Source organism: Bubalus kerabau, chromosome 19, assembly GCF_029407905.1.
Source record: "Bubalus kerabau isolate K-KA32 ecotype Philippines breed swamp buffalo chromosome 19, PCC_UOA_SB_1v2, whole genome shotgun sequence".
In the NCBI taxonomy this organism is placed as follows: Eukaryota; Metazoa; Chordata; class Mammalia; order Artiodactyla; family Bovidae; genus Bubalus; species Bubalus kerabau.
In genome coordinates, this window is record NC_073642.1 from 23,523,747 (window position 1) to 23,546,997 (window position 23,251).

The following is a 23,251-nucleotide window of genomic DNA, read 5'->3' on the forward strand; positions in this document are numbered from 1 at the left end:
TCTTTTAGACTTTCTTTCTATGCATTTTTAAGAACAGCTGCTCTTATATCATAATTTAAATAAACTTTTTTCTCCCCAATTCAGTTTTTTCCTTCCTATTGCCAATCTTCATAACCATTTTTAGTTAATTTATGATATTCTTTTTAGGGAACAAGTTACACTTCACTGACCTATTCCACGTACTGCTAAACATGTAGATACTTTCCAAGTTTTCAGGATTATAAATAAAAACTTTAAGGTGTAGTTTCTCCTTATTTTGTGTCTTCTCTGGTCACATTCCTAGACTTAAGATGTCAAAATGCTTTCTATGAGGGTTCTGTGTTCTGTCAAAAGCGTGTGAGGACACAAGTTTCACTACACGCTTGTGTCAAGGTTTTAAATTCTACTAATTTAAGTGGGTAAAAATATACCACATTATCAAGATATAAACTGAAATGATTACTCAATAAAGTATCTCCTTAAGTTGAAATACTGCCTCGATTTCCTCTTCTGTGAGTTGTCTGTCCATATCCCTTCATCAATCAACCTCTGGGGCATGGATCTGAGAAAATTCTTTAAACAAAAATCTCCAAGTATCAATATTAAAGCTGGTTACCAGGCAGATTCCTAAGACTGAGCCCCATCTAAAGCAACGAACAGAATTAGGAGCATCTCATCTAATTCCACTTTGTGAAGCGAAGTGAAAGTCACTCAGTCATGTCCGACTCTTTGTGACCCCATGGACTATACAGTCCATGGAATTCTCCAGGCCTGAATACTGGAGTGAGTAGCTTTTCCCTTCTCTAGGGGATCTTCCCAACCCAGGGATCGAACCCAGGTCTCCCACGTTGTGGGTGGATTCTTTACCAGCTGAGCCACAAGGGAAGCCCAATCTTTATAGGGGAATAAACTGCTATAGGGGAATAAACTGCAGCCAGAGAATCAAAGGGACCTGCTCGTGGTCACCATTTAGGGTCACCCCTAGGGAACAAGTTACACTTCAGAATCCCGCCAGGACTCCCCTATTTACTCTCAAAACTGTTTCCTAACAGCTCTTGGAGTGACTGGTGAAGAGGCTTCAGCTCAGGTTCCGAGTGCGGTGCTCACTGGGAGGAGTGGGGACACAGGGCACCCTTTGTTCTGCCGACGTTCAGAAGTCCTAGAGCCTCCCATCGCCCCACCTCGCAGCCCGCAACCCACCTGCTCAAGCTCACCTGCCCTCCCCATCGACCCCCCAGTAAGCTACATACGATCAAATCTGAGAGATGATCTGATCCCGAGCTGAAGCCACTGGTGTCCGAGTCAGAAGGGCTGCTAGAGCGAGAGTCCAGGATGGGCCGGGTGTCCAGGCGTGGTCCTCTAATGGAGGGTGCTGGAAATTTGTCCACCAAGTCAGATCCAAGCGGGTCCAGAGGCAGGAAGCTCAAGGGGGGTTTTCCCAAAACATTGCCCAGTGGGTTATGGAGCATGCTCAGTACTAGGAAGAGGGGGGAAAAAGAATCTCATGACCTCTTAGTTTTCTTCCCAGACAAGCGCTTTCCCTTTACACCCAGAGCAAGACACACCAAGGCAGGACCACCAAAAGCCTGAGAGGGCCACAGTGACGAGTGTAACGAGCAGATGTACACCTGGGGTATCTAATGAGAGGCAGGAATAGGATGGCTTTCTGAAGACCCAGGTCCCTGGGACAGTAGCATTTGGGACACTCTGTGCCACTGGGGGGCCCTTGTGACAGCCACTACCAATGTCTGAATACACATGCCCATGTCATCATAGGAGACACCGTCAGCACAGTTAGGAAGCCCAAACCATACTCCTTCCTTGCTGCCTGCCAACACGTCTATCAGAAGAACGCACCGCGTGCCCTATCACTACGTAGCTAAAACACAGAATTCCATGCCATGCCCCCAAAGTCCAGCAGAGCATAAGCATCCATCTCATCCGAGAGGCTACTGTGTGCAGAATTCCAGCCCATGCAGATTCTCCTAGACAACCCTGGACTTCAAACATTTAGGATGGAAGCAGTGACGTTGTGGTTGAGCTGCTCTGGCTGACAGCAATCCTGGCTGAGCCTGATACCACCTTCATACACCTGCCTGCTCTGGGAAGCTCTGAGTCTCCGTTTTCTCATGGCATCTTGGGTGGAATACCAACTGCTTCATAACATGGTCAGGAGGGGTCGGTAATTAAAATAGCAGATGGAAAGCGCTCAGCACAGCAGAGCCCAGTGCACAATATTTAAATATTAAACATCAAAAAAAGAGTGAATCCAAGGCCAGGAGAGATAAGGGAGGTAAAGAGGACAGCAGAAGACAGCAGCATTTTCCCACACTTGGCCCTGGGGAAAAAGGAATCCAAAGCAAAGCAGAACACCCTTTTATCCACTGAGAGGGGGTGGGGGGGTGGGAGAGGGCTTTGGCCATAGAGGTACAGTGGCACTGAGGTTAGAAAGAAGCCTCGTTACTCTGATGTTTTTATTTTCATCTGAAGAAAGGGGAAAACACTCCCCTCAAAAAGGCTATGAAGTGAAACCAAAATAACGTGTTTACGTGTGAAACTGTTCAATACACAGTGGCTTTGAGTGGCTCCACCTCACAATTAGTCACTAGTAATTGAGTGAGACACAGGTCACCTGAGCTGGTTTCCTCTCGGGGTACAAGTCAGTCTGAGTGTCTGGCTGGGGCTGTGGTGGGTTCTCAGGAGGCACAAATAAACCTCTCCAAGCATGAAATCAAAGTGAAAGCATGCTTCCAGGGTACACCATTCACCACGGAGCATTTGTACAGGATCAGATCGACCCCCTCCCCGCTCAGCCAACCATGCATCCCTCTCAGATCAAGACAGGTAGTGTATCCTTAACTTGATCCACAGACAGAGAGGATCAAGAGAAGGCAGTGTATCCTTAACTTTTTTTTTTTTTTAAATGCAGGGAACAGTCTCAGATGCATTTATTTATTTTATTGTATTTATCCTTAATTTTTAAAGAAACTGTCCTACCATTCTCCAAAGCAGACATACCAGTTCACCTTCCCACCAGCACGGGGGAGAATCAGTCCCTCCACATGCTGGCCAACACTCAGGAGGGCTGGAAGCCGGTCTAATGTGTGTGTGTTGGGGAGTTTATTACTTAAAGACTTCATTTTTTAAGGAAACATTCTTTTAACTAGTTCCCTGAGCACAAGCATTTAACTGCATACTGAAACCAAGTGTCTCTCACGCTTGAATTCTGACACCCATCAGAAATTATCTCTGTCAAGTTTCTCAAATATGCCTGACAAAGCCCTGTCTCAATGACACACGAAGTCCAGGGCCCTGGAATCCATGCTGAGAGGGTAGGGGGGTGGGCGGTGTGAAGATTTAGTCCAGGCTCCTCCTGGGAGCTGCAAGATGTGGCAACAAACAAACAAACAAAAAGCACTGTGAAAACTGACAGTTCTCTGAGAATACAGATCACGTGTGTTGGTCTTCAAAGTGGTACCATTGCCCTGAGGGGCCTCATCTTTCTTCACATTTTACAGAAACAAGTTTATGGTGGTGAATGAAGAGGTAACAATCAAATCTTAGAGAGCTTTGAAAGCCAGGTTAGGGCGTTTAGACTTTCTCCTGAGGGAAGGTGGAGACGCGTGGCAGCTCCTGTGGGGACAAGCCAAGGGGGCTGACCAGGGACCATGGGAAGACGGGGCCGGCAGCCAGCACCTGGCTGAGGCCCAAGGTCAAGTCAGACATGGGCGGCTCACACAGGCAGTGGCAGGAGCCTGCGTAGACACGGGGCTGTGGGGTCTTTCCAAAGAGAATGTGGAGGAGGAAACGCGTCCATCGGTGGGCTGATGGACCAGCCACAGAGGATGGAAGACACAGCCACGTGTCACAGGTGAACAACACTGAAGGCAAATGGAGAAGCAGCAGTGGCCACGTGCTGTCAGCTACCAGAGGAGTGAGGGGCAGACGGGAGAGACAGGGTCAGGGGACCGAGAAGACTGCGTCCCAAGGGTGGTGCCACCAGCCCGTGTGATCACCGGTGGCTGAGGTGGGGTGTGTGGAGGCTACACTGCTGGATGGCATCCTTAAACGGACACACAGGGACAAGCACGCCCGGGGTTAAAACGTGACATAGACACTGAACTCCTCAGAGACGGTAAAGGACTGGGGAACTGGGAAGAAGAACAGAAAGAATGACTCTGAGGGAGACGAGGCTTGGGGCAGAAGCCTCCACCCAAGAAAACATCACCCTGAAGGGAAAAACCATCCATCCACCCACCAGGGACAAACAAGATAAAGGGCAGTTTGTTGATCCCAGAAAAGGGTGGCACCGCAGAGCGCTCCAAGAGTTGTCAAGGGAAAAACGGCATGAAGCCAGATGCAGAAAAATACTTAAGGAGATGTCAGGCCCAAATGACTTGTGTCTGGGGGCACCGAGGATGACAAATATGGACTATGGTGACTGTCTTCACCTAACATTTTAAAAAGGTGTGTTTGAAAGCAATGTCCGTGCCAGTGTAGACCACATTTCTCATTCATGTTAATCTGTGTTCACGACTGTTATTGATGCATCTAATAATCACAAACCCATCCACCTCAACTAGCTTACAAATATTTTTGACATGCTCACAAAGATATTTGAGGCTTTGTCAAATTCCTATGTCAAAGCTAGAGATTATGTCTGTAACACTCCAATTGGAGTCTGTCTAAGAAGAGTCTGTCTAAGAAGAAAATGGCATGACCACCGATGACGGCCACTAATGAACTCCACTTCCTTAAGGGCTCCGAGTTCATGGTCAAATCATCTGTTCGACAATCTGGACCAGGTTCAAGGAAGCTCCGACCACTCACTAACAGCAGCTTCCACTCACTGTACATCTAGGATATTCCAGATAACGAGTCAGAACCACTTAGATAAATACTCTTAAGCTGAATCCTAAGAACTGGGTATTATTACCCATCTTAACAAAAGGAAACCAAGGCTCAAAGGTCAAGCGTTTATAGTGAGTCTGTCAGGTAGTGAGTGACAGAGTGGGACCCAGTCCTTTCTGATTCTTTGCTTTATCCTCTGCAACACACCATTCACTATTTTTTTTTTTTTTAATACTCCAGACTTTATATCTTCTGGTCTTGAAACTTCTCTTTTGTTCAAATTCCTTTAAGACCATCAACTACAGATAAGCTATCTCTGGATTCCAGAGATCAGTACCTTGGGATCTAAATCATCCAAGTCTTAAAATTTCTCTAGGACCTTGCTGCTGTAGGAACTCATTAAAAATGTATCCTGGGCCCCACTCCAGACCTACTGAATCAGAACCTGCATTTTAACATGATCCCCAGGAGATTTGTGTACACATTAAAGTCTGAGAAGTGCTAATCTAGAAAAACCCGAGGCTTGCTACTTCAAGCTTCTAGTAAGTTCCCCTTTACCACACCCCTAAACCTTTCCTAAGTAAGGAAGAGAAGGCCGAGTCTTTGCTTGACTTAAAAAAACTTTGGGTTATTCAAATACAGCTTTTACAGCACAACAGCAACTGACACCCAGGAGGGAAAAAGAAACCAAGGTGGCTACACACGGCACGACCCAGGGAGCTTGATCTCTCAGACACCCGCTTAGCCTGCCACCCACGTCATGGGGGAGATGAAAGAGGGAGAAAGGTCTAACCAGAAACAAAGAATTTTAAAAAGATTGGCGTGGATTGTGATAATAGTTTCAGGAAATGTGACAGCCAGGAACAAGCTGAACATTGTGAAAAACATTCAAGACGAGAACTCTGTAAGCTCACACCCTCATACGGAGCAAATACAAAGAGAGCCTGGGCCTAATGCTTCAGGCAGACAACTGCTAAGAGACAAGGAAGAGAAAAATGCTGTGTGGACACCACTGGGTCACCGGGCAAGACTGGAATGTGAACAGTGAGAGCATGAGTTTAATCAGAGTGCTCTTATCAATTTTAAGTTGACTGACGTTCATAACTTTTGTTGTATGTCAATGTATTTTAGAACATCTCTAGTCCTCATGGTACAGAAAGAAATTATATAAAGAGATATATAAAGAGAGAGAATTGCAAATGATAAAGCAAATGAGGTAAATGTCAACAACAGGAGAATCTGAATAAAATAATTTTGTATAATTTTTATACTTGTGACTTTCTGTAAATTTGAAATTTCCAAACAAAAAAATTTTTTAATGACAGAAAGGAAAACTAATCAATTCTCATTTGACTTTCTTCATCTTTTTCAAGGCAACTGATCTGACCAGAAAAGGGAAATCAAGCACAACTAACTGGGACTAGAATCCCAAGGGGGAAAAATGGCAACTGAGTACCTTTGGAGCCTCTGCCTATAAGAGAAATCTTCTTTTAAACTAGCTTTTTAAAGGGTCAAAAACACTTGTATAGATATTTGCAGGCACACATGGGTACAGGGTTCTGCCTTCTCCACCAAGCACACCAAAGGCCCATCTTTACCACTCATTCCAGTAGTAATTAGTCAACACCTGGCAGAAAGCAGGTGATCAATCTTGCTGAACAGCAATGCAAGAAAGGTAGTACTGTATCCCCAGGAGCAGTGTGCTCACTGAGGCTATGCCCTTTCCTATCAAGGTTACTCAATTTAAGGACACAGTGCTGCCTTAGATACAATTCAGAATTAGAGGAAAAAACCTTACTTAGTTCATCCTGACCCTGCCCATCACCAAAACAGAGGTTGAGAGAAGAATAGTCACTTGACATATCAAATTTGTGACAACATTCCTTCCACTAGTTTCAAATACTTTCTCCAAAGAGAATTAAACACATACAGATACAGGTTGAAGAGGGTCACTCTCCCCGGGATCCTCACAGCCTCTGAAAAAACACTTCTACACTGAGAAACAAGAATCACGGAAGAGCCCCCAGTGAACATTACACCAGCCACACAGGCAAACGGGAGGGGGCAGTGCCATCGGACAAACATGTAAGATCAGCGTGTACCAGAATTAACACACCCAGTCCCGTCAGCACCTCCTCACATCAGTTTCCTGCAAATACTCAACTGGAAGGGGCCAATAAGAGAGGAGTTTGACTAGAAGATATGAGGAAGACAAGAAAACCTATTATCAAGAGGCAAGGATTTTCCAGGGGGTTTGATATTTCCTTCCACCCACAGAAGGAGACAAGTTTCCGATGCTCTATGGTGGCCTGACTGTTGTCTTTAGCCCAATCTCACAAAGGACCTGGCCAGACAGTTCTCTGAGCATCTACAGATCAAAGGAGGAGAGCAGCAGAGACACTGGGCTTCTCGGGGAGGTGGCACCTCACCTCGGCCCATGAGACCACATCTCCCCTCTACAAGGATGCTCAGTGAGCAGCACTGGTTCCCACCAGCCAGGAATCGAGATGGAATGAGCCAGCATGTCTTCCTAACTTTAAGTATAAAGTGTACCCACTGGAAAGGCACACTCTCTTCAAGCCATACAACCTAAAATCTAGTGGACGTGACAGGTCCCTTATGCTATAGGCCAGTGACTGATCTCAACCTCCACTCCCCATCACAGGGCAGAGCACTTCATCAAGGTCAAATGTCGAATGTTAACCTAGACTGATTAAGGGTCGGGTAGGGAGTGCCCTATAGGCACCTTGCAGTGACTCTGACTTCTTTGCTCTGACCAAGGCCAAGGCCCTGATCTCTTTGCTCTGTTCCTATCCTGACCTCTACAACTCAGGCAACACGGAAGTCTTGAGGTTTACCAGGTGTCCCCAGCCCTGGTGGCCAAGCAGATGGTGGATCCTCATTTTGCAAATGTGACTAAGGAGAACCATGTGCTCTGCTGGAGCCCCCCGCACACGGGCAGGAGTCTGCAGCAGCTACGGACGGCTCTCAGTGAAGTCGCAGGGAGGAGAGGGCCTGGCAGGGGGCTCCAGCTCATTAGCACTGCCTCAGAGGGTACAGGAGACCAAAGCAGCAGCAGTGTCTTTAGACTGATTGTTAACTTTCTCCACTTTCACCCTTCTGCGCCAGCTCCTGTGGGTTTTACAGCTGAGTCACGGCTAGAGTTTTCGGAAGCCTTCCCTGAGAGCACAAAAGCACCAGAGTCTGACTGCAGCGGCAGCCAGGCAACAGGGGTCCACACCGTCAGACACCGAGCCTGAGCTCAGCTTGGAAGAGCCCATCACAGCTGCGTGCCACCTGTCTGATGGGAGAAGTCCTGAGAGACACCCAGACCAGGAGCCATTATGCCTAGCCTGGGATGATGATGATGTTATTTAGTCGTTCAGTCCTGTCTGACTCTTTGTGACCCCATGGACTATACCCTGCCAGGCTCCTCTGTCCATGGGATTTCCCAGGCAAGAATACTAGAGTGGGTTGCCATTTCCTCCTCCAGGGGATCTTCCCGACCCAGGAATGCAACCCTTGTCTCCTGCATTGGCAGGAAGATTCTTTCTTTCACCAACCCACCTGGGAAGATTCCCTAGTCTGAGACACAAGGCCGCATACCTGGAACCTTCTTCCCTATATCAACCCTTGGTTCTAGGCTGCCTGCTCAAAATCTACCTGAATGCACAGGAGGAAGGCGGGGAGAGCAGCATGCATTGCAGACATAACAGAAAGCTAACAGAATGCTCTTTTCCTGTGACCCCAACCCTGCAACTCCACATCACACCCCAGCTCAGGCAGTGCTCTTGTGAGTCTGAACTCCTTCCACCAATTCTGGATCCCACAGGTCCAAGGTGGTACCCAACACAGCCTTTCTCCCCAGTCTGAGTCACTGGACAAGTTTCATCCCCTGAAGAAATGGCCTGCTCGAGCCCCAGGGAAGGACAGCAGTACCTGGTCCCTGCACCCAAGTTCCTCAAGTCCCTTCTGCAGGGAGGTGTCCTGTTGTCACAGTGTGGTCAGGGCCCCTCCGCTCTGCACTGAAAGTTACTCCTCAGTAAACTGACTCCACAGCAGAATTCATTGTCCAGAGTATGACAGAAACCTTCTGTAAGGGCACCATCATGCCCTAAAAGCTATGGGGGCTCAGACATACCGATCGTTTGGAACCATCTGTCCATCAGGACGATCAACACAAGCAGGAGGCAGAAGAGAGACCTTGTCTGAACTCTGCAGTTCAAACTTATCGAGAATTAACTCAGCACTTATCATTCATTCCATAAACACCTGCTGAAACACCAGGACCAGGCACTGTGCTACATACTGGGAACAGAGCAGTGAAGAACTGGACAGCCAAGGTAGACGTGAGGAGAACTTGCCTGGGCCCAGAAGGCCATGTTCCACAGGGAAGAACCCAACCCTGTTTTGAATGTTGCCTCAGAAACGTTATTTGGAAGCAGAGCAGCAGCAGGAACAAATTGCTGAAGACGCCGCTCTCACCCCAGGCTCAATTGGCCTGCAGACAGCAGGGAGCCTGCAAGTTCTCCAGCACAGGGAACATGCTATTCACTAGTGAGCAGCCGGGACAGAAACCAAGGAGGGTGAACAGGTTAACCTCAAGGACTTCTAAGGAAAGTGGGCGGGAACAGGACGTGTCCTTCGGCACCCTCAGACTGAGCATCTGGTCAGCCCACTGGGCTTCTGCACAAGGCATTCGTTAGGAGCCCTTATTTCCAGGTCCCCCGAAGTAGGTTCTCAGTCACCCCACTTCCTGCTGAGTAATGCTGCGTGCAAAAGAGTCACTGGGGGAAGGCAGGGAGACAAATACATCAGGTGCACAGCTGACGGACTGAGACACAGGGTGAAGAGGGAGTCAGAACCATCTGCCTCATGCCCTGACCCTGGGGACCTCTGCAAAGGAGACCTCGTGGCCAAGCAGCCCTGGAATTGTACACACAGACAACCCACTGTGAGTGTTCTTACTCAAGAGTTTGGGCTCTGCCCACAGGAGCCAGGTGGGAGAGAAAGCCCAAGAGGCTTGGGATCAAAGAAACCCAGGTTCAAATTCTGGTAGCTCTTGGCATTCCACAAGCTCTATGAGCGTTTCTTCCTCATCTTTCAGATGGGGACAATAATAGTACGCATTTTACAGGACTGTGAAAGCATTCAAGCCACGTGACACACTTCACATAGGAAATAGTCGCTAAATGGTGATTAGTCACTCTCTCCCCATCCCAGGACATTAAGGATCAGGGCCTTAACAGCCCTCCTGTTCCATTACAGGACTTAAGACACTGCAAGTAGGACATGTCACTGGGATCACTTGTAACGTTCATCTTGCCCTCATGGGCAGGAAGGCTTCCTTCCCAGCCTGAGTTGAGGCCTCAAGGGTAGGCACAGTCTGGAAGGGCGGTGCCTCAAAGAGCACCACACCCCAACCAATGCTGGCCTTGCAGGCACAATGCTCAAAAACAGATTCCACCCCAGGGTCTTCCTGCAGGTCCCCCAGGCCAATGAAACCCACAAGGCAGAAGGACTCCAGCCCCCAGAGACAGGTCTCCATGGGAGAATCCAATGAAATGTTGCCTCAATGCCAAAAAATTCCTTAGGGGAGAAAATGGAGCCCCTGGGCAGAGCAGCTGTATGCTGTATGTGGTATATAGTCCTATCTATTTCCCCTCAATAGTCAAGGGCATTTTTAAGGGAAACAATTTTATCACTGGTGCACCTTCAGTGCCTAACCCAGTGCCTGGCAGACAGCCAATGCTCAGTATGTGTTGAATGAATTTAGCCAAGATTTCTCCCACAAGAGCCCTGCTACCTCCAACCTTGCCCCCTACACGCTGCTCAGAACCTGAGAGTTGTAGAAAAATGGTCAGATGTGAGCCAACAGCCACATGGGGCAATATATCACCCAGCAGAGCCCAAGGAAGAAGCCTGCACCACGTGCTCCTCACAGAAACAGCAAGGTACCAGGCTGTCTGCAAGGACGACTCCCAGACTGTCCAGAGCTGCTGAAACGCCTCCTCCCTCCCTGGAGAAACCGAGCTGGCTGCTCTTCAGATGGGAAGGCAGTGTAGGCACTGGAATGTGGGCTGCATGTTCCCGCATCGCTGGCAAGGGTGCAGCTGGCTGGTGGGAGGGCTGCGTCCTACTCTAGGAGGCAGTACCCTCCTGTGGGCTTTCCAAGAAGGCCCAGGGCTCAGGCAAAGAAGAGAGATGGCCATCACCCCAGCTCCCAAGTCCAAGGATAACATGGGGATCAGGGATGGGTGGGTGTGTCCTCAGCCCTCGGAAAGGAAGACATACCTACACTAACCCTGCCCAGGGCCGTTTAAATCGTACCACTGGGATAACCTTCTGGGTTACCCCACAGATGCTAGGGCCACAGAGTATAGGATCTCTCTGATGCAAAAATCACATAATATTTATATTTATAAGTAAAGTGCTTGGGATGTGGGGAAGTAAATCCATCTCCACTGTAGAGACAAAGAGCTACGAGCACAGGCCTTTCAGGTGGGTTGCTGGGGAAGCCGAGGAAATTGTGGCTGGACACAAGCTTTTTTTTTTCCCCAGCCTGATTTCAGAATGACTTTCAGGCCAACCTCTCCAAGCCCCAAGTTGGCCTCCCCTGCATTTCTACATGCTATAATGCATTCCAGAAGGGCCCCTGTAGCTAAGAGAAGCCAGAGCCAAGGAAGGGCCACACCCAACGTGAGACCAGGGAAGGACGGTGCCCTGGTCAGACACTGGTCAGCTCCTGTGCAGGGGGCTCTTCAGTCTTCTGCTCAGAGTCAGCAGTGAGGGTGGGGACAAGGTCAGATTCACATGCCCCCCCACCCCCCACCCCCTGGCCGGCTTCAGGGTACCAATGTGAAACAAACTACCACGGCCTTAAAGCCGAGATATCCAGGCACGGGACACCAAACAGTGACACCACACTTCCCAGCCCAGAGAAAATCCTGAGTCAGCTAAACGCTAGTAGTTCAAGAAATTCTACCTTAACCCAGAGGTAGTTACTTAGGGTAAAGCTCTTCCTCACCTGAGAGAAAAAAAAAAAAACCAGCCTCTACCCCCCCCTCCCCCCTCAAATGGGATTTACCAAAACAACTGGGCACTGAAATGCCAACAGACACAACAGTCCTAGGCTCTGCAAAGCATTCTAAAAAAAGACCTGCGCCAAACAGGGTGGAGGCCAGAGGAACCTTGCCGCCCGGTTCTGGAGCGGGGGTGGCTGGTGGGGACAGCAGGCTCCGTGAATCCCACTGTCAGCACCAATGGTAAATGGCTGCCCCGACCCTCGCTTTCCATCATTTAAAGTATCTGCTGCCAAGATACTCCTTATTAAGGTGTAATGCACATAAAGCAAAATACTTAAGATTTTTATGTATAGTTACAGTTATTTCTTAAGTTCACATTTCTTCCTGAATGCTCCAGGATTTGCGTCTGGCCAACCCACCCCCTTGAACCATGAGAGGGAAATTAATGGGCAGTGGGAAGGTCTGAGCAGAAGCAGTTAGAGGGGCTGCCAAGAAGCCCCTTCAATCTGTCCCCATCGAATCCTTCCAGGATGACAAGGGACCCTAAGGGGAATGGCTCCCCCTTCATCCACTTGGTCACCCTTAACACAAAGAAAAAAAGAAAAAAGGCCTCCATAGCCGAGAGTTATTCCACCCGGCTCACCATGCCTACCCCCTTTTCCAGGATCAATGCTCTCAGCCTTATGGGAAGCCAATTCCAATACCCTAGGATTACCCAGCCTCACTTATGGCTAAAATTCTTCCCTCGCCATGATTTGGGGACCACCCATCCTTTACACAGAGCTCCCTAATTTTAAAAGCCACTGGGAAATAGAATCTGGACATCCAGTCATCAGCCCCTAAAGTCCCCTCCCCCACCTAAAAGTGTTTTGCTTCATCATCTCCAAGGCAGGCCTGGGCACTAGGGGTTTCGCTGGATCTTTTCTGCATAAGGCTATCACCTTGGGGACCCTTCTCAGGGCCACTTCAGGAACAGACTAACAACTCCAGGGAATTTATCAGGGTAAGTGGGGAAGCGGTGCCTGCCTTTACGAGCCACCATCTGTCCTACCACATTCACAGCCAGCATTTCCATCTTTTGCAAAACAGCTCCATGTTGTATGGGGGGACGGTGGGGGATGCAAAGGGGAAGAGAACAACTGTTGCTGTGGATAGCCTTGCTCCACACCCCATGCGCCCCCTCCCCCCGCTGGCTCATCTTCCGGCACTCACCCGAGTGTGTGCTGCTCTGGGCTGAGGAGTCTGAGTCCTGGGTGCTCCAGGGTCGGTCCCAGCCTGTGAGGCTCAGGGACTGCAGGCCAAGGCACAAGTCATTTGCATCTGGGAGGCCACGGGAAGAATCTTGCGCAGAGGTGGGGAAAAGCATCCTGCTTGTGACTGTTTCTTCTGAGTCCTGGAAGTCTGCTTTGGAAAGGAAAACAGCAGAAGCCCAGAGTTAAGGGCTGCTTCCCCAGGATTATCAACAATAAATAATATTAAGAATAGTTTCCTCAGGCTCGAAGACTAGACATCCAAGCTGGCTGGATGCTGCAGCCGCTGCCTCTGCACTTTTGGGGGTGTTAAAGCAGGAGCGGCTGCCATACAGCCCCCTCCCCACACACACACCCCTATCCCGTCTGCATTACAGACTGGGCCAGCATGTGATCAGGCTGCTGATGCTCCCTGCTGCCAGTGACATCAGCCGGCTGAGCCGTGCAATGGAGAGCGGCATCACCCCTCAGAGAGCGGGGAGGAGCAGGGGACGGCAGGGAGGGGACTTGCCTCCCAGGGAAGAGACGGCACAACAGCCACTGGGAACAGTCCGGGTGCGGTGCTGGTAAGTCCGGCTGCGAGGCAGCGCCCTCCGGTCTCCAGCAATGGTGGCCAAGCGGCCCGAGGCACGACTGAAGTCCTCTCTGCTGACAGCGGAGCCAAAGCAGCAGGCTGCCTGCTCGGCCAGCTCTGCCCTCCTGCCCCTCCCTCCCCTCCCTCTGCTCTCCGCCCCCAAACCCAAAAACACTCTAGTCCTGGACTCTCTCCAGCTGCTTGCTCAAGCCCTGGTTTTGCAGCCCGATGCAAAGCTTCACAATTCTGCTAGCAAAAATCTGTGTGCTCCAAGTGGCCCCTGAGCCCTACCCTGACACAGCAGTGTTTACTGCCGGGGTGGGACAGGCTTCAGAAAACACAGCTCGTTCGAACCCTGGGGAACGACACCTGGTGCTCCAGGCTTGTCAGCAGCAGCTGTCTACCAAGAAAGGGGTCAGTTTCGGCAGGGGGCTGGGGAGTCACTGGGCCACCCAAACGCCAGAGTAAGACCTGTCCTGACAAGGATGTGCTCAGTCGCTCAGTCCAGTCCGACTCTTTGGGACCCCATGGACTGTAGCCTACCAGGCTCCTCTGTCCATGGGGATTTCCCAGGCAAGAATTCTGGAGTGGGTTGCCATGCCCTCCTCCAGGGGATCTTCCCGACCCAGGGACTGAACCCAGGTCTCCCGCATTGCAGGCAAATTCTTTACCATCTGAGCCACCAGGGAAGCCCCCTGACTAGGATACTCACTCCCTGTTCCCAAGTTCCCTCACTCCAAAAGGGTGGGCATCAATCTCATAGCAGGACCAGCTCCCCCTCCTGCAACTACAGGCACAGGCGAGGAACTACTCCCCTCACAGAGTCTGATCAGACCCAAAGAGCAGAAGCGATCTCGGAGGTAGTATGTGCCTTGTCAGAAGCCCCAGGTAGGAGCTCACAGCCCCTGGCCCTGCTCCTCCAGAGCACACGGGCCACGGGAGGGGCCCTGGTACCTCTGGCTACCCAGACCCTCTCTCTAGGCAGGGGAGCTGCTTGGAACCACAGCCCTATTCCCATGACCAGTCACAGCCCCAGCACCAAGTCCAGCTCTGCCCAGAACCTCTGGGACCTCTGCCACTTCCTATCTGCCAACGTACTCTCCTGTATCCATCCGTCTCTTCCAACATGACCTCCAGTCACAAGGCCTCGTCCTTAGAAAGGAGGGTACAGTGAGGGTCCCGGCCACATGGCAGGCAGGCTGCTCGCACTGAGACCAGGGACCCTGCTCGCTCTGCCATGCTACAGCGAGAAGCAACCAGACACAGGAAGCATGCCCACCTGGGACCACCCGGGACAGGGTACAAGGTGGGCAGAGTGGGAGCTACTGCTGTTAGCCACAGGAACGGCTGGCCAGAGCCTCCAAAGTGTCCCCTTCTGTCCACAGGCGCTCAGGCACAGCCGAGAAGGGGAGAACGGCCAGTCTGTGGGAGGGACTCCTCCCCTCGGAGAGTTTTTTTTTTTTTTAAAGAGCTTTGCTGCTGTGTCATCCATCCATGTTATTCCTGTCTGGCTGTAGATACTCTGCCTGCTCCAAGCCTGTGTCTGTCAAAACCTCTTCACCACTGCACAGGCAGAGCAAGAACCCACCCATGCTGGTGCTGCCCCCACCCCAGACCACTCCCCCACCAGTTTCTCTGTCCACCCTTCCCCCAAGCTTACGACATACTTTAAAAATAACCCATATGTAATAGTTATAAAAACATAATGCTTCCTTTAAAAACATCCATAGATAAGTACCCATCCCCCCCTTACAAACTCTCTATATGGTCCCTTCCACCACACTGTGAGCACACCCACATCTAGAAGCAATCATTTTTCCCGTCCCCAGCTAAAATCAGGGCCTTTGTGTTTACCGGGACCCCATGCCACACGCAGAGAGAATCTAGCTATCAACTATGCTCTTGCTACCCAAAGTCTAGCGTGGCCGACCAACAAAATCAGTATCACCAGAATCATGTTATACAGCCTCTCAGCCCCCACCTAAGACTTCTGGAATTGGAATTGATCTACATCTTAATAAGATTCCCAGTTGACGTTAATTCACTTAAAAGTTTGAGTAGCATTGGTCTATACAATTACCCTCTTTTCAACCCCATGGACTGCAGCACGCCAGGCTTCCCTGTCCACCACCAACTCCCAGAGTTTACTCAAACTCATGCCCATTGCGTTGGTGATGCCATCCAACCATCTCATCCTCTGTCATCCCCTTCTCCTCCCGCCTTCAATCTTTCCCAGCATTAGGGTCTTTTCAAATGTGACCATTAAAGGTCACTTAGGAACAAATGGCTGCAAGCCATCCAGGAGCTTGGAGGTCTAAGTACAGCATGCCTCTCCCTCTACTACCAGCACTTCCACTGACGCATCACCTTTACTTTACCCAGACCTTCTCCATCCCACTGTTTCTTTCAGATAAAGGCTTGCACTACCATTGTAGAATTCCTTCACTAGTTCCTCCGATTAACAGAAGACACACCTGTTGAACCTTTAGTGTGGTAGGCTAGGAAAAATTAAGTGGGCTTTAAAAGTTTTATAGATCTTGCTTTACTCACAAGATCTGCCATTGCGTGATCTCAGTCAAGTTACTAAACCTTTCTGAGCATCTTTCACCTGTAAAGTGGCAAAAGCAGCTCTCTCTCAGGTGTTTTGTTGAGGATTACACTGTTTGGCACAGTGTCTGGCACAAAGTATTGTATTCGTATTTTGGTTTCAGTAGGTGACCATATAATTTATCATCCAAACCAAGGCACTTCTGAGAGAGAAAAGGGGCAAATATTAATAACCCTACCAATGCAGCAAGTTCAACTGTCCTAGGTGGACTGGCAGGCATGATTCAGTCTTACCTGTGGCCATTTGTGTTCAGAAACATTTTACCCCCAAAGCCTCTTTTCTAATGATCCTAGCTCTCCAAATTTACCCACTCTGCTCCCTACCCCTTCTCTACTGACAGCAAGTCTGAGAAGTAAACTGTCAACATGGGCGAATGCGCAGCAAGCTGAAAGGGCTGAAATTCAAACGCTGATTTTACTGAGGAAAGCCTGTCTTTGCTTCTCAAACTCGTATCAGATGCTGGGCAGGAACTTGACCCCTTTTATTGGAGGATATTCCTTATAATCTTTAGCCAAGCACACATCAGACACTCCGAAGATACTAGAAGCTTGGAACCAGCACATGATGAGGTGAGACTACTTCTAAGGCCATCTGTTTGAACAAAGACTCTCAGCTTAAACACTTTCTGTATCAACCCGAACCCTGCCAAGTTTCCATATCAATACCTACGCAACATTTCTGATTAAGTTTCTTGATTTGGTTCAGAATTTTAAAATGATCTCCCTTTGAAAATGTTACCTTCTTAATAATCGCCCAAATTTCTTAGCAACTGAAAAACTCAAGTAAACTGACCCAAAGTCCAAAGTCTGTCACAGTCTAGAACAGAATGACCGCTGAGAGGATCAAAATGCAGAGGTGACCCGAGGGCTCTGATTCTAGGGCTCAGAGTTGTATGCATGCAGGCATGCACAGTCTTATCCAACTCTCTGCGACCCCATGGAGTGTAGCCCACCAGGCTCCTCTGTCCATGGAATTCTCCAGGCAAGAACACTGGGGTGGGTTGCCATTTCCTCCTCCAGGGGATCTTCCTGACAGAGGGATCAAACCTCGGTCTCCTCGCATTGACGGGCAGGTTCTTTACCACTGAACCACCTGGGAAGCCCTCAAGAGGAGTACAGCCTCACCTCTAATCTTTTCCATCCTCAGTCTAAGAACCTGTCTGTCCGCTGATGGCTCCTCTGTCAACAAGACTTGGCATGACATTGCTCATGGTCGTCTGCCACTATCATTCTTGAGCATCTGGCAACTAAGGAGGTGAAACAAGGAGAGAAGTGTGACTTCAGGCCTCCATTTATGAAACCATTCGGCAGGTTCCATAGTGTAAAGGTCCATGGTGCTTGCAAGAAGTCAGCAGAGGCCCCCAGGAAACATAAGCTGGCTTTGCAGAGCAGATGCTGCATTAGCTGATCCCAGGGGAAAGGGGATCTAGTTCAGAGGAGTTAACAGGAGAGAAGATAAGCAAGGTTTGTTTGGGCCAACCAAGCCAGGAAGAACTGAGGCAGGAAAATGAAACTGATGCTCAAGAGTGTAGTGAACTGTCTCTTTACACTGCTAAACAATAATTAATGTGGTAAAGGGCTCAGGATGAACCAGAGATCAGAGCTAGGGAAGTGGTCAAGGACATATGAGATGAAAGGAAGGAGGAGGAAGAGGGCAGAAAAGCAGATGGATAAGGAGAGAAGAAAAGGGGTTGGGGGCAGAGAAGTATGTTAAATGACTTAACAGACTACAAAGCTGCATCTACATCATGACTATAACTATGTGAAAATGTTGTTTGTTGATAGATGTTGGTAAAGGAACAGAGAAAAGCACAGCTTAATGTGTGAGGGCAGCAGGCCACTCATGGATTTATCTTCCTTTAGTCATTGCACAAACAGTATCACAAAAGTGGTGTTCTCCTTTCTTTTTCCTCTTTAGCCTTTTGACAAGCACACTATTACAGTCTATACAGCAATCATACTTGAACTCTTTTACAAAATCTCAGCTTCGCCTCTAAATCCAGTCCCTGGGAACAGGAGAGAAGGATTCTGCGTCACTGGTCCCCACTAGATTTCTTCTGAATAACTGACTTTACAGTAAGCTGAGGCTACTTAAATCAATGCTTTATGTTCTTAAAAGTTTTTTTTAAAGCTCAAAAAGTGGCATTTCTAAGAATGTATTTCTAAAAAGACCATTTGAAAGACTATCCCCCAAGCCTGCCACTTCTGTCAAATCAGGAAAACAGAAACAATTCTGTAAATCCGTTTTGGTAACCTGAAGTGAAAGAGCCACCATGCAAGAAGTCAGACACCTGTCAATATCATGTCAACCCCTGTTGCACTGGGGCCCTTGACCACTCACGCCAGGAAGCCCACATGTTCCCCTAAAGCAGTGCTTCTCAGACTTTCAAGGGCATGGGGTGACTCGGCAATCAACACTGACTGCCTCAGTAGGTGTGGGTTGGGCCCCGGAATCTGTGTTCTTAACCTACACCCAAGTGATGCCTGCACTACTCACATGCTGCACACACTTTGAGCAGTCCGAGTTTCAAGTGGTCTTCCTACCTAGTCTCTGTCTTCCGGGTAATCCACCCCATTCTTACTCAACACCCTCCTCACAGTGCTCACTCTCCCCAGCAGGTGGCCTGGCCAGTGTCCTGCTGCCTCGCACATCAAGCTGGTCCTCAGGCTGCAGCTTACTCACCAACCTTTCCTTACACTCGTCATCAAACTGTAAAGGCTAAACTCGAGTCAATCACAACTCCAAGAGACAATGTACTGTTAACCTGAGCGTTAATTACAGTAGTTCAGAAGATAGAGAATGCATGATGCATAGATGCTCAAGGAAACCTTCCTTATAGTTTCAGCTACACTTTAAGTCACATGACAGGTTAAGGTATGAGAGACACCAGGTTTACTTTGTACTTCCGACCACAAAAGTATGATCATTGGCTTATTTCAGCCTTGACCACACTAATAATCTTCAAATGAATTCTGCAATTTATTTCAAAACAATTTCTATAATGTTTCTGGAAATAAATACTAACAATGTTTAAATTTTAAAATGGTATACACCATGTTCACAAAGTGGAAAATTCAATACTATTAAAAAGCTAATTCCTACCAAATTGATCCAGGTATTCAATGAAACCCCAATAATATACATGCCTTCAGGTTATTCAGGGGGAAGGGCTTTTTAAACAAATGGTGCTTGAACAACCAAATATCACTGGGCGGTAGGGCATGAACCTTGACCTCCAACTCACACCACATGTAAACATTAGTATGAATCAGAGACACCTGAAAGTTTTAACTTTTTAAAACTTCTCTAAGGAAACGTAGCCTATCTTTGTGAGCTTGGGTGGGGGGATGCAGAGCAAGGTTTCCTAAGGAGGACATAGAAAGCAATGATCATCAGAGAAAGTTTTGATACACAGGACTTACCAAATGTCTGCTCATCAAGACACAATTAAGAAAATAATTATGCAAGTTACAAAACGGTAGAAAATATCTGCAACCATATCTAACAAATGGCTAGTATCTAGAGTATATAAGAAATCTTAACAACTCAAAAGTTAAAGAAATTTTTTAAAAAGCACACTTAAAAAAAGAGCACAGAATCCTCAAAAGGCATTTCACACACAGATATACAACTGGACAATAAGCATTTGAAAAACTGCTCAACATTGTTAGTCATCAACGAAATGCAAATTTAACCACAATGAGATACTACATATTCACCAGACAGCTAAAATTAAAAAAGACTGCTCCACAGTTTGCCAATATTTGGTGTTGCTGATCAGAACTTCCATACATTATTGTATGATGGTTGAATCGCTTTTAGAAAAGCTCTGCTGATTTTTTATACAATTAGACATTTACAATTCTATGACCCAGCAATTCTACTCCAAGGTATTCAACTAAAAAGAATGAAAGAGTATGTCTACAAGGAGACCTGCACATGAATGGTGACAGAAGCTTTATGCATGATCACCAAAACCTGGAAAGAGTTCAAGTGACCACTAACAGGAGAATATGATTCATGGGGTCGCAGAGAGTCGGACACGACTGAGCGACTGAACTGAACTGATACACATATATGCTAGAGTATTTCTCAGCAATAAAAAGAATAGACTACTGATGCATGCAGCAACAGCCTTCCCAGGTGGTTCAGTGGTAAAGAACCCACCTGCCAATACAGGAGATGCGGGTTCAATCTATGCCTTGGGAAGATGCCCTGAAGGAGGAGATGGAACCCACTCCAGTATTCTCGCCTGGAAAATCCCATGGACAGAGGAGCCTGGTGGGCTACAGTCAATGGGGTCGCAAAGAGTCAGAAGAGAAACTGCAACTAAAACAAGATGCAACAAGAGAGATGACTCTCACTACACTGAGTGAAATAAACCTTATGTAAAAGTACCTACGTATATGATTCCACTTCTTTGAAGTTCTAGAAGAAGCAAAGCTAATAAACAGTGAAACAAGGTGGTTGCCTCCAAAGGATAGAGGTGGGAGCCAATTGGGAAATGGGATGAGGAAACTTTCTGAGGTGATGGCAATGTACATTTTGTGGGGAGTTTCATCCACACATTTGTCAGAATGCACCTAATGACACACATTCTTCTGCAATCCTTGTGCATTTCACTGTTTATTAATTTTACCTCCAAGAACCTCTAAACAAATACCGAACATCAGAGTCAATATGCATACTCAAGTATTAAAGAACCTCTAAACAAATACTGAACATTAGAGTCAATATGCATACTCAAGTATTAGAAGTAAATTATACCCATGTCTCCAATTCACTTTGAAATGCATCATAAAAGGAGATGGACTGATAAATGGTTGTGTGAGTGCACATGTCATCAGTCATGTCTGACTCTCTGCGACCCCATGAACTGTAGCCAACCAGGGTCCTCATCCACGGGCTTCTCCAGCCAAGAATACTGGAGTAGGTTGCCATTTCCTCCTCTAGGAGATCCTCCCAACCCAAGGATCAAATCAGTGTCTCTTACATCTCCTGCACTGGCAAACAGGCTCTTTACCACTACCGCCACCTGGGCTACAATAAATGGTTAGAGGGATACATAAGAATACTTGATAAATGATAAGGGGGATATATAAACAGATGTGTCATAAAGCAAATATGACAAAATGTTCATCGTAGGATCTAGGTGATAAGTATCATGGGTGCTCACTTTACAATTTATTCATCTTTTCAGTATGCATGAAAATGTTCACAATAAAATGGTGGTGGAGGGGGATGAAGTTACTTTTTCTGACAAAAAGCAAATCTGAATGAAGTAATTGGTTTGATGATAAGAAGCAACTTCATTAAATCAGATTTTACAGTTGACATTTTCCATAAGCAGAACAAGTTAAAATCTATAGACCCAAGGTTTTGACAAAACATAACAACATAATTAAAGCAAGTGATAAAATAAAAAGCATTTTAAGGGAATTCCCTAGCAGTCCAATGGTTAGGACTCCATGCTTTCACTGCTGAGGGCCTAGGTTCAATCTCTGGTTCAGGAATTAAGATTCTGTAAACTGCACATTGCAGCCAAAAAAAAATTTTTTTTGTTTTAAAATACTCTATTTGTAAAGCTGTATTTTAAATTTAACAATATTTTAATCTTCTGAATCCTTTAGGTAATCTGAGTTAAACAGGGTCTCTAAGTGAAAAAATAACAATAGTCATTTGAAATCTCCATTAAGCATTTTTTGGTATACCTTCCCCAAACTGAGAAATTCAATGACCAATGTCTCAAGTAACATATCTTTTCACAAGTTTCCAAATGAGGGTTTCCCTCCAAAAGAGGGTTTCCAATTCCGTCTTTTCAATAAGTATGAAGGAATTAATGGAACTGTCGGCACGTAAATGACTAAAAATAAATGACTGATTTTTTGCATACAAGTTCAAACAATTCAAACAGTTGAGTGACATTGCTCTAACAATTCAAACAATTGAGTGGCACTGCTCTAACAATGCCTTCATGTCCCATCTACTTATTTATGTGAACAAGTTTACTCAATAGGGCACAGATCTATAAAAACAGAAAAGAGGAATGTATTTGGCATTGAAATCCTGAGTCATTCTGGCAATAACTGAGTCATCCAAAATTACATGAGTTATAAAAATGCCTCATTTATCTCATTAAGAAGCATTTCCAAGAAATAATTACTAAATAAAGAAAATTTTTATCAAAAATTTTAACCTTTAGATTGTCTTAATCAATTGTCCTAGCAATCAATGGCCACAGCAATACAGAACACTTATAAGCCTTTCAGTCACAGGAAATAATTTAAAATTTCAATTTATGCACTGCTTTTGTTGCAGAGAAGTATAACGTGATCAACAGAAGACTGAAATGTAAAACATTTCATTAGTATAAAATTCTGTGGGAGAAGTAGACTAGAAATACAAATAAAGGAGAAAAGGAATAATGAGAAATTCTCTACAATTAAAGAGCTAATTTACAGGTTTCTAAACATAATAAGTATAAAAATCTCTACAAATTTTGATTCCACTAGATACCTTTTTCCAATGAAAATATAGGTACAAAGTTAAACGTGCAAGGTGTACATTATATTTTTTAAACTGCTTTTTATTTAAACATTTTAACCATTTGAAGTGTATTATTTAGAGGCATTAAATACATTCACATTTTTATGCACCTATTACCACTAAACATTGCCAGAACTTTTTCATATCAAACAAAACTCTGTACCCATCAAACACTAACCCCCCACTAACCCTTCCCCAGTGCCTGGTAACCATCTTCTGTCTCTAAACTCAACTATTCCAGGTACCTCCAAGAAGTGGAGTCATGTAGTATTTGTCCTTTATGTCTGGTTTATTTCACTTAGAATATCATCAGTTTATCCATATTGCAGCATGTATCAAAATTTCCTTCCCTTTTAAGGAGGAATAGTTTTCCATTGGATGTATATACCACATTTTGTTTATCCATTTGTCTGTCCAT

The 23,251-nt window shown here is 46.8% G+C and overlaps 1 protein-coding gene across 10 annotated transcripts in view; it reads right to left on the reverse strand.

Moving 5' to 3' along the window:
- The window catches only part of CPEB1 (cytoplasmic polyadenylation element binding protein 1), a 119,839-nt gene that overhangs the window by 18,982 nt on the left and 77,606 nt on the right, over positions 1-23,251 (reverse strand). For 6 of the 10 annotated variants that reach the window (XM_055556630.1, XM_055556628.1, XM_055556626.1 and 3 more), the window contains 2 exons: positions 13,068-13,259; positions 1,230-1,456 (listed from right to left, as the gene is read on the reverse strand). In XM_055556630.1, coding sequence (XP_055412605.1) covers positions 1,230-1,456; positions 13,068-13,259 — 419 coding nt within the window. The remainder of the gene's footprint in view (positions 1-1,229; positions 1,457-13,067; positions 13,260-23,251) is intronic. The other 4 variants (XM_055556627.1, XM_055556635.1, XM_055556633.1 and 1 more) reach the window with 2 other exon arrangements.